The sequence below is a fragment of the Nicotiana tomentosiformis genome, chromosome 12 (genome assembly GCF_000390325.3).
Source record: "Nicotiana tomentosiformis chromosome 12, ASM39032v3, whole genome shotgun sequence".
Lineage (NCBI taxonomy): Eukaryota > Viridiplantae > Streptophyta > Magnoliopsida > Solanales > Solanaceae > Nicotiana > Nicotiana tomentosiformis.
Window position 1 is genome coordinate 134,232,021 of NC_090823.1, and position 12,355 is coordinate 134,244,375.

The 12,355-nt window shown below is 31.4% G+C and overlaps 1 protein-coding gene across 1 annotated transcript; it reads right to left on the reverse strand.

The window, feature by feature from the left end:
- Positions 1-2,675: 2,675 nt before the first annotated feature.
- LOC104098703 (signal recognition particle 9 kDa protein) lies at positions 2,676-7,073 on the reverse strand. The gene is made up of 4 exons (XM_033656772.2): positions 6,833-7,073; positions 6,654-6,722; positions 3,352-3,445; positions 2,676-2,995 (listed from the first exon to the last, which is right to left on the reverse strand). The coding sequence occupies exons 1-4, from the start codon at positions 6,902-6,904 to the stop codon at positions 2,919-2,921; spliced, it is 312 nt and encodes a 103-aa protein (XP_033512663.1). The 5' UTR covers positions 6,905-7,073; the 3' UTR covers positions 2,676-2,918.
- Positions 7,074-12,355: the final 5,282 nt, after the last annotated feature.

Here is a 12,355-nt window from a genome sequence, read left to right on the forward strand (position 1 = left end):
TAATCAATTATTTTTCATCCTTATTCTCTCTCCCTCCTACGCTCTCTCTCTCTTGCTCTCTCTCTCTCTCTCTCAATCTCTCATTCTCTGTTCTTTCCCCAATTTTTCTTCATCTGATATTCTCTATTTTTTATCCTTTCATGTTGTATATATTTTTAATGAAATTCATCAATGGATTTCAATCGTTTTACTATAGAGTTTTAACTTAACAATTTCCTTTCATGTTGCACAATTGATATTCAATTTGAAATTGTCAATCAATAAATTTTGAAGGTATTTGACTCTCCACCATTGACAGCCATTAAAAGTTTTGAAACTTTGAATTCGAATTTGGATTTTCAAAAATCATTATTTGTTTGGATTGAGTGTTGTTGGAAATAATTGGGAATATTGTTTGGAGTTTATATCTCAATTTTGAGGGTGTTTGATAAAGATTAGACTTGATTTTGGTTGAATTTCGGATTGAAACTCGAAGAAGAAGAAGAAGAGCATATGATATACTTACGAAATTGTAGTAAAGTTGTAGTATAATTGTATGTAAATTGTATTTTGTTATAGTTATATATATATTTTTATTTGAATGTTGTATGAAAGTTGATGTATAATGTATGGATCGTTATATAAAATTTATATGTAATCTTTTTACATAAAGTTATTGATATGTATTAAAATTGTATCAAGAGAGAAAGTTTTGATCGGAATTTTAGAGAGGAAGAGACACACACCACATACAAAATATATACAAATCAGATACAAAATATATACAAATCAGATACAAAATATACAAAAAGACATATTGTATAAAATTTATATGAAAATTGTATTTAAGTTGTATGATGTTGTAGATATATATTAACTGGGTAAAAATAATGTATGAAAGTTGTAGATAAGTTATAAATAAGTGTATATTATATAATTAGTTGTATGAAATTTATTTTTAGTATGTATGTTGTTGTAGATATATCAATTTGTATTAAATTTGTACGAAATTTGTTTTTAAATTTGTATGTTGTTGTACCATCAAATTGAATAATATTAATTGTAAGTACGATGTATCCATTTTAGTGCTGATTTAAATAGGTTTCGTTAATTTGTGATAGATTAGTGTATTGGGTAAGTTAATCAACCAAGTGAAGCATAATACTTTACTAGCCCCGCACGATAGTTATTAACCTCGTAAAATCTTTGATCAAATTTTGATACATATCAACAACTTTATGTAAAAATATAGTATTGATAACTTAAATACAAATTTTATACAACGATTCATATATTATATAACTATTTTTCAACTTTCATACAACATTCAAATAAAAAAATATACATAACTACAATAGAATACAATTTATATACAATTATACTATAACTTTACTACAATTTAGTAAGTATATGGTATGTCATTCTTCTTCTTATTCTTCTTCTTCTTCTTCTTCTTCTTCGAGTTTCAATCTGAAATCCAACCAAAATCAAGTCTAATCTTCACCAAACACCCTCAAAATTGAGATATAAACTCCAAACAATATTCCAAATTGTTTGCAACAACACCCAATCCAAATAAATAATGGTTTTTTGAAAACCCAAATTCGAATTCAAAGCTTCAAAGCTTTTTAATGGCTGTCAATGGTGGAGAGTCAAACACACGAATACTAAAAACTCTTTACTGCTCATCGTCGAGGAGGATTTTCATCCAACTCATTTCAAACCTCTCCAGTTACCGTCATGACAAGCTAAAAAGCTTGTTGATAAGGAAAAGAGATAGTTATCTCCTGACACTAAGCTAACACCAAAAAACTGTTAGATACCTAAAATATCTACTCAGCTAATAAAGCTAATTATGGCTTAAAATAAGTAATACACAGCTGGAATGAATCTTATTGAAAGAAGAGTGGAGAGAAAATAGGAAAAGGATGTAACCAAATCCTCTAATTTAAGGCACTAATGATGGATTGTATATAATTTGTAAGTAATCCTTGTTTAGGACGGGTAATATACAAAATTAGAATAATTTTGATAAATAAGTTTCAAATATTATATATGAAGAAAAAAATTCCGGTAAATAATAAAGAATTTAGGTGACAATATTGACTTCCAAAAAGGATAATAATAATAATATCTAGTTACTATTTCATTTTAAGTAAATAAATACGTCGAATTCAGCAGCTTTTTGTCCTTATTTAAAGTTGACGCAGCCTTAGGCCATTGCTTTTCTCAAGAGAATCTTGTTGGCTTTTAATCATTTAATGGCCCTCTTTCAGTAACCCCAATATTTTATGCAGAATAAATTACCCTTAATTTTAAATCATTCCCCCACCCTGAAAAAGAAATGCAATGACCAGGAACAAAGAGAGAAAAGGAATTTAAAAATTATAAAAGAGAATAAATTCTCAGGACTTCTGAAATATCCCTTTTGATGTTTTACTTTCTTTTTCAGTAAGCTGGAAAAAGTTTGCAATAGTTCGAGGCAAATCCAAGATTTGATCATTATAGATGTAAGTCCGAAATTCTATCACAATCACTCGACTTACTGTATTCAAAATTATCATTTATATTTTTTTAGCAATTTTTTTACATATACAGAATTTGAGCGAAACTATTTTTTCCCTCAAAATGTTACCAAACATCTCAGGCATTCTAATTTTAGAATTTGAATATTCTCACATCTGCAAAAGTAAGACTAGTTGGATAACATTTGTCTATTCGAGTAAATCGTTCTCAAGTTTAACTCTGCAAGAGACAAAAAACTACGAGACCAGAGGTTGCAAATTATATAGAGAAACCAACCAGGAAAAGGACTATCTTCAAGAAGCAAAGAGATCTGTTCCACTAATAATACAAAAAGAAGTTGGGAAAAAAAATTCCTTGTAGGCTTCAAAAATATCTTCAGCAATAAGTATTGCAAAAAACCAATCCTCAAAAAATTATTGTTTCCTTCCTCTCCCCTTCTTAGGTGCCTGTGCGTCCATTTGTTCTTTCCCACCCACTTCTGATATATCAGCTGCAATAAAAAGAAAATGCAGAGCGTTACGACGATAGGAGCATGGCGAGATTCAACTATGCAAGTATCAAATACAACTGCTCACGAACCCATACGCCCAAAGATAGAATCATGTGAGGAAACTATGCAGCTATGCGAGTTTCAAGAAGACGGACTCAACAACATTTAAGATCAGACTATCATTGAATGTTACTTGTACAATACAAACAAGGTTTAAGATCAGATTATTATTGATACTTGCAGCTATGCAAGTATCAAGAAGACGGACTCAACAAGATTTAACATCAGATTATTATTGAATGTTACTTGTACAATACAAACAAGGTACTTGAGAGGAAAGTTTGACAGTGTAATACCATCTGGACCACGAGCCATCAAGGTGAAAAAAATGTTGTTAAGTTTCTCCATCTTCTTGGCATCCTGGGCTTGGTCAGTCTTAAACTTGAGACACTAGAAAGAAAATTCAAAAATACAAACCATTAGAACAAGGCAAACCATATGGAAAATTCCTTGACTAGTTTCACCAAGCACGGGATACATTTATGAGATACCAAATGCATAAAAGGGAAATATATAACATAAAGGAGCTGCAGATGTCCCTCTTTTCATTCATGAGAGAACAACGACAACAACAACAACAACAACAACAAAAGAAATTATAATGCAAAGACAGAAAAAACAACTTCATCCAACACCACGAAAGAAACAGCAATGTGAAACATCTCCCCCCTGTGGCAGAGCTAAAGGTAAGGACGGGTGTTCAATTAAATCCTCTTTGTTCGAAAATAATACAAAACAAATCTTTTGAGTGTAAATGAACTGTTGAATCTCCTTAAACGTAAGGGAAGCTTTTAGATACTGCATTTGTTTGAATCTCCTTTGTTAGAATTCCTGGCTCCGCCACTGTCTCCACCTGAAACTTCCAAGTCCAGGCCATCACTATTTGTATCCTATGAAGGATGAGAATTTCTGAGATACAGAGTCCCCAATTTTTAGCCAAGTCTCTGGTACAGTGTCCTCAATGTATTAGAATCATAGCAGCATTTTAAATTTTCAGCAAAGTCTCCATAACTTTTCCATGAAAGATGCTTATATAACTTTAGAATTTGGGTATCATCGAAGCTTCTGACAGAATTTTAAGACACCCAAGTAAGCTGCCAAAAGAATAAAATCTCTTCTAGGTTTCATATATTTCTAATGTTCAAACATAGAGAGTCAAAAGAAATAAGGTTAACCACAAGCTGGATAATTAGAGATCGGTAAAAAAATGATGAAGGAGGCCCAGTTCTTTGACACAATGGCGAAGGTTGCACAGTGCGGGATTTCTGGTAGTTGCACGTTACGAGTTCGAATCCCGCTCTGAGTTAAGTTTGATATTCAAGTGGAGAAGGGTAAAGGGACGGACACATTATCCATCGAGTTTCTAAGCTGGAAACGACAGATTTCTCGGTTATTAAAAAAGAATCATAGTGAGAGTTGAACCATAAAAGAATATGAGAGAGAAAGGAAAGCATGGCAGGCACTGCATCAAAGATTTTAATGTGCCCTCTGCTGAAGTTTATGCAGCTATATGAAGCCTAGAAGAGATTTCCAGCAAAATATCTGGACAATACAAAATATGTGATTTGAGAATCAAAAAGTTTTGCTAGACGCCTAAGCCATATTTTTTTCGATGAAGTGACATCATTGATGGCATCAAGAAGATGCAAATAGTACAAATATTTTGCTAAGCCATATATGCACCCTCTCCAAGTAAAGCTTCACAGAAATAATATTAGAAGTCATTCCCTGGTAATCTCAAAGCAGTGTTGTCAGGGGTGAAAAGTGTTAAAAGGCATTACGGGTCAATCAAAGCTTTAAGCGCAAAGTGCAATTAAAGTGTGGCCTTTAGTTTAAAAAGGCACAAAACACTTTTCAACATAGAACTTATGGGCTATCAACATAGAACTTATGGGCAATGAGGCACGCGCCTTGGTGCTTCGCCTGCATTGAAGCGCAGCATGTGAGGCGAAGTGCATACCTTGAGCTGCAGGGCTTAAGCACGCCTCAAATGAGCCTTTAACAACACTGTCTCAATGAAGCAAAAGGTAATTCACAACCTAAGAAAACAGATCTCCCTGTTCTCTCTACTCTTCGACTACACATGTCTTCCCCCTTCCCTTCTCCCCCCTTAAAAAGTTAACTTTTTCTTTGTTGTACTTGTACATCTTTCAGAATTTTCTCTTTGGCCTCTTGACCAGAAGAATCAACTTCAAAGATCCAAACAAACGCATGTACATGATAAGCTTCAAAAAAGAAGAAAGAGAAAGGTCCATGTTATTGTAAATACTATGGATTGTGGTACTATCCATTTTAAGAACAGTAAAAGAAATATTACCTGGGTAATAAAGTGTTGGCTTAGTCGTCCTTGCTAGTCTAAAATTTCAGTCCGCCAAACGAAGCTAATGTCCAAGGATTGCAAATGACTTCACCTCTAGACCATAATAGCTTTTCTCGAAACGCTGTCTAATTGTTGGCGTCATTGCATAAAATCGTGTTCTTCCTAAAGTGTTATACTAGCTGGTTCCACAAACTTAACCTGCTTTCCTCTTAATCATTTCTTTTCCATTTACTTCCCAACTAAGCAGTGTTCTCATCACATTCTGTCACTTTAACTCCTTCCCGGCATTGAATCTCTTCGGAGTTCTATCTTATCAATGTTAGAGCTATACGAATTCTAACATACAAGATAATAACCCTAAAGTATGCCATCAAGTATGATCGACTCCATAATAATATGCATTATTAAATGCACGAAGCTCCAACGCGAAAAGCTAATAGACTTTTTGACCCTCCATAAGTGCTTTCTAAGTTGGATAAAATTGTAATCACAATTAATATCTGTATTATTATAAAAGTACCCTTCGAAAACTAAATAATTCATTCACAAAGATAATTCTATATTGGATAAGATTGTAACATTAAGGACCCTGCCTGACATTTAATATTTTTAGGTAAACATAACTACTAAAGTTAACCATGTAAGTTTATTTTAACAAAAATACTTATCCTTGGGAACAATAGTTCTCGAAATAATCTTAGGACTTTTCCTCAAGATAAGCATGTCTTATTTGATCACTCTCTTGATCGAATATGACCTTTAAATACATGTAAAATTTGAGCCTCATCAAGTTTATGCAACCAAACAGTTTATATCAGAGTCTTCCCAAAGATGACCATCTTCACTTAATGATTTCATTTTAAGCACAAAACGACCATATATATATATGCTTTCTCTAATCGTCATTACATCATATGTCACACTCAATATGATAAAAAGCATATTCAATAGCATCAACTCCATCCCCCAAATATGACACAAGTTGACTTCGATCATCAAAATTGAACACAAGCTGCTTGGTGCTTCTTTATAAAAACGTGAACGCCAATCTCGTCTGAGGTTGTAGCTTTTACACACCCCACATAGGATTCAAGAGAGAACAACAACAAAAGGAGCCCAAACATTTGCACTAAATTGTAATGCAAAGATAGAAATGGCAGCAGTAGAAATCCACCCAAAAAGAAATAAATTGAAATAATTGAGATTCAATTCAGCAACCATTGTATGCACAAGCTATGAAGGAAAATAGCAAACTATAGCTAAAAGAGGAATATTCACCTCTTTATCATCGGTGACCTTGAGAACCAATTTACCATCAGAATGTCTGTATTTCATCACATAGCGAGTCTACAAAAAAACACCAAGTTTACTTACTACCATCAATCAATTATATATATGATTAAGAATAGCAAAACACAAAGGATATAAAGCGGAGTAGTGGAAAATTAGAAGATTACTTTCTCGGGATCGGCGCGAAATAACTGTACGGATCTCTCCACAAAGTCATCCCACGACGTTATATACACCATTCTCTCTCTCTCTATCTATCTCTCTCCCTCTCTCTGTATCTGATATAGTACTACTAAATCAAGCGTCTCTCTCTCTCTCTCTCTCTCTCGTTCCAATTCAATGGCCGCCGAGGTTTTCCGGTTTTGCTGCTCAGTGGGTTTTTGATTGGTGTTTCAAAAGTCTTTATTTGGTATTTTTGGAGTCGCTGAGCAAAGGGAATGGGGATTCCAATGGGCCTGGAAAAAGCGGGTCTCCACCCGGGTCGGCCTGTTTGGCGCTTGGGCTGGCCCGCTCCAAAGAGGGAGAAATTCAAAAATAGCCAGATTTACAAGTGGTTATTGAAAAATAGCCATATTTTCAAAACTAATCGAAATTTAGCCACTTTTCATGTAAAGATAAATCTGAACGAAAATACGGTTCAGAATCCAAAAAATATTCTAGCATAATATACTGGAGTTCCAGTATAATATACTGGAGTATATTATACTGGAACAATATATTGGAACTCCAGCATAATAAACTGGAGTTCCAGTATATTATACTTGGAACTCCAGCATAATATACAGGAGTTCCGGTATAATATACCGGTCCAGCATAATATGCTGGAAGTTCATACACAAGTGCTCCAATCTCCGGTATATTATGCTACAACTTTCCGCGTGTTGGAGTTCTAGCATAATATGCTCGAAGTTCATACACAAGTGCACCAATCTCCAGTATATTATGCTGGACCGGTCCGTGTTGCAGCAAAATAATGGCTATTTTTCAATTACTTTGCAAATGCTGGCTATTTTTAAATTACCAGTTCGAAAACTGGTTAGCCCGTGCTATTTTTACCTTCAAAGACGTTGTTTCTCACTAGTTTTACGTTTTCATAAATTATCTTTACCTAAACCAAATAGCGGTTTATTGCTAGTCGATATTTACAGATTATACACTCATTATACATAGATATACACATATTTTATATATATATATAAAAGTTATTTTTAGTTTAAACAATTGGATATACGACTATTTTGATTAATTCTCTCGTTTCATTATCAGCCTTGCAAGCAAAGTGCACTTCGTTGGTTTCTTATGTGCTTTTCAGTACGGGAACTTTACATAACTGTCACAATTTAAAAGAAATATAACAAATTCGTAGCATGAAATCCAATATTACAGTTGTGACAGGGAAATATTTATATTTGTAGCACACAGTTCCATTAAAATAGGAATATTAATTATTAATCTCTAAACATAAGCAATTTGAATGGAAAGTCAATAATTCTTTGTACAAAAATTATGCATTTTTTTCTCTTTATCTATTAGTTTTCCTTCTTTTTCTTCATCTTCTTAATTTTATTTTCTGCCGAAACCAGTATATTTTTAAAATTTGATCCATTCATTTTCCTTTTAATTATCTTTCTTAAGTTTTTCTCTTCCTTCTTTCTTTCTTTATTTTTTAACATAAAGATCTTACTTCGATAATAATATACGTTAATATATATATATATATATATATATATATATATATATATATATATATATATATATATATATATATCTCTTTAATTAAGATGGCATATAAACATACAAAAAACATATATACAAAAAATACGAATTTGAATTAAAATGGCACTTGACATATAAAATATATTTGAAATATACATCAAAAATACATCTTAAAATAAGATGGCACTTCACAAATAAATATACAAAAATTATATACATAAAAATACATTTTGAATTAAAGTGATACTTGATATACAAAGTATAAAAGACGTATAAATCAATATATCTTGAATTTAGGTGGCATTCACATATGCATCAGATTTTAAAAAATGGAGTGAAGAAGATGAATGTTGGGCTTAATTTTGTAATATGCTAATAATGAAAAAAAATGCTCTTCATGGAATAAACAATAAATGATGCTATTTTTTAAAATAATAGTTAAAAAAGGATCAAGCGTGTAAAAAAACTCTTTTAAATAAGATGAGATGTTCTCTTCTAGCATAAGAAAATCATGTGTTTAAAAGTGGACCTGAAAATATAGAAATAAATATTTCTAAAAGAATACCAGCTCTACTCTTTCTTTTTAGAGACTTTTCTATTAAGTGCTTGAATTAAAGACAATTATTTGAGCAATTTCACCTTCAAAATAATCATGAAAATAGTGAAGTTATTATAGTTTGAACAGTAATATCGTGAGTTCTAATTTCAACCCATGTTATTTTCTAATCAAATTACTCTTTTCTTATTATATAAACAAAAAACATAAATTTTTGTACTAATTGTTCCACAGGAAAAATATCAGAGGAGGTACTCTCCAACATCATAGGACTGTTGTCGGATAATATCATAGTACTATGTTCTGCGGGTGATGTTTGGAGATGAACCCCTTCTTGCAAAATACGGTCAATGAACCTCTTATACTCTATTACAGTAGCAGCACAATTTTCTTTGATTATTGGGTATAAAAGAAGTTTGAGTTACAAGCATAAGAAAGACTCCTCTTTGAATGGCCGCTGGATGATAAAAGAGTATTTCTTGGCTGACTCTCTTCTTGAGGAGTTGAAATCTAAGGAAGCAAAATATTTTGTTATCTGTGGAAGAACTCTAGATCATAAATCAAAGGAAACAATGTTGCTAGTGTTATAGAGTATAAGAGGTTCATTGACCGTATTTTGCAAGAAGGGGTTCATCTCTAAACATCACCTACAGAACATTGTATTATAATATTATCCGACAACAGTCCTATGATGTTGGAGAGTACCTCCTCTGATATTTTTCCTGTGGAACAATTAGTACAAAAATTTATGTTTTTTGTATATATAATAAGAAAAGAATAATCTGATTAGAAAATAACATGGGTTCAAATTAGAACTCACGATATTACTGTTCAAACTATAATAACTTTACTATTTTCATGATTATTTTGAAGGTGCAATTGCTCAAAGAATTGTCTTTAATTCAAGCACTTAATAGAAAAGTCTCTAAAAAGAAATAGTAGAGCTGGTATTCTTTTAGAAATATTTGTTTCTATATTTTCAGGTCCACTTTTAATGTAACACATGATTTTCCTTATGCTGGAAGAGGACATATCATCCTATTTAAAACTATTAGCAAATGATTTATCAACCCAAAAAGTGCAAACTCTTTAGTTATTCACAAGTTGACGAGGTTTAAATAAATTAGGGTCTTTTTTTCGCTTACATTTAATTCACTAAGATATTATCAACATGTGTTGCCTATGTATATTTTTGTGTTACCAACAAGCCTACTTATTATTTTGCTAAAAAAACTTTATTGGAAGGAAATCTAACTAGCTTTCAAAGACAAAAACAAAGAAACCTGCTTGTTTGTTCCAATTTATTCGCAGAATAATAACTAAATATCTATGCATTGTATCTATGACTTCAAAAATTATTTTCTACCATCTTAATAAGAGGTCTCAAGTAAATTATAAAACTAGCTTCTGTGTGCGCCGCACGTGCATCCCACGCATTTCGTGCGTTACACGTGCATCCCGCGCATTTTATGCATCCCGCGTATTTCGTGCATCACACGCACGAAATGCATGGGGTGCACGTGCGACGCACACAAAATTTAGTTTTATAATTTACTTGAGACCTCTTATTAAGATGGTAGAAAATAATTTTTGAAGTCATAGATACAATGCATAGATATTTAGATGTTATTCTGCGAATAAATTAGGACAAACAAGCAGGTTTCTTTGTTTTTGTCTTTGAAAGCTAGTTAGATTTCCTTACAATAGAGTTTATTTTAGCAAAATAATAAGTAGGCTTGTTGGTAACACAAAAAAAATCATAGGCAACATATGTTGATAATTTCTTAGTGAGCTAAATGTAAAAGAAAAAAAAGACCCTAATTTTGGGAATTTTACATAACTGTCACAATTTAAAAGAAATATAACAAATTCGTAGCATGAAATCCAATATTACAGTTGTGACAGAAAAATATTTATATCTGTAGCACACAGTTCCATTAAAATAGTAATATTAATTATTAAACTCTAAACATAAGCAATTTGAATGGAAAATCAATAAATTTTTGTACAAAAATCATGCATTTGTTTCTCTTTATCTATTAGCTTTCCTTCTTTTTCTTCATTTTCTTAATGTTATTTTCTGCCGAAGCCAATATATTTTTTAAATTTGATCCATTCGTTTTCCTTTTAATTATCTTTCTTAAGTTTTTCTCTTCCTTCTTTCTTTATTTCTTTCTTTCTTAACATAAAGATCTTACTTCGATAATAATATACTTTAATATATACAAAACGTATATATATATATACGTATATATATATATATATATATATATATATATATATATATATATATATATATATATATATATATATATATATATATATATATATGAACTAATACATATAAAATATACAATAAATATACATAAAAAAAAACATCTTCAATTAAGACGACACTTAGACATATGAAATATACATAAAAATAATATATCTTAAATTTAATTAAGATGGCATATAAACATACAAAAACATATATACAAAAAATACGAATTTGAATTAAAATGGCACTTGACATATAAAATATGTGTGAAATATACATCTTAAAATAAGATGGCACTTCACAAATAAATATACAAAAATTATATACATAAAAATACATTTTGAATTAAAGTGATACTTGATATACAAAGTATAAAAGACATATAAATCAATACATCTTGAATATAGGTGGCATTTACCTATGCATCAGATTTTAAAAAATGGAGTGAAAAAGATGAATGTTGGACTTAATTTTTATAATATGCTAATAATGAAAAAAAAAAGTGCTCTTTATGAAATAAATAATAAATAATGCTATTTTTTTAAAATAATAGTTAAAAATGATCAAGTGTGTAAAAAACTCTTTCAGTATCCATTTTGTCGCTCGACTAATCTAGAATTCACTTTGCGTATCAAAATGTTTGATGTTCATATCGAAACTATTATCATGACAAATTTTGCATTTTGAAACGATTTCCATTTCTGACATATGAATATGTGATGTCGATCGTTTATAAGCTGTCATGACCCAATTTCACCTGTAGATCGTGATGGCGCCCAACACTACAGCTAGGCAAGCCAACTAATAAATTAAGCATACATTAATAAAATTTAAAACCAAAAAAATATAAACACAAACTCTACCAATGTGTGTGCCAAGACCTGGTGTCACAAGTGAATGAGCATCTAGTAGATTATACAAAACTCCAAATACTGTCTGAAATGAAATAGACATAATGTAAATATAAGAAGAGACACTGGTAGCTGCAGAACGGCTCAGAAAGGCAGCTCACCACTATGCCTCGGGATGACGTAGGTATGTGATGATAGGTCATCCACTAGTACCTGTCTCAGATCCTGCACAAAAAGTACAGCAAGTATAGTATGAGTCCGTAAACAACGTGTACCCAATAAGTATCAAGCCTAATCTCGAAGTGAT

Excerpts from the sequence above, each read along its gene's own strand:
- LOC104098703 (XM_033656772.2), bottom strand. The coding sequence starts at position 6,904 with ATGGTGTATATAACGTCGTGGGATGACTTTGTGGAGAGATCCGTACAG. Across the intron at positions 6,723-6,832 it reads TTCGCGCCGATCCCGAGAAA|ACTCGCTATGTGATGAAATA; the intron begins GTAATCTTCTAA and ends GTTTTTTTGTAG. Across the intron at positions 2,996-3,351 it reads GATGGCTCGTGGTCCAGATG|CTGATATATCAGAAGTGGGT; the intron begins GTATTACACTGT and ends TTTTTATTGCAG.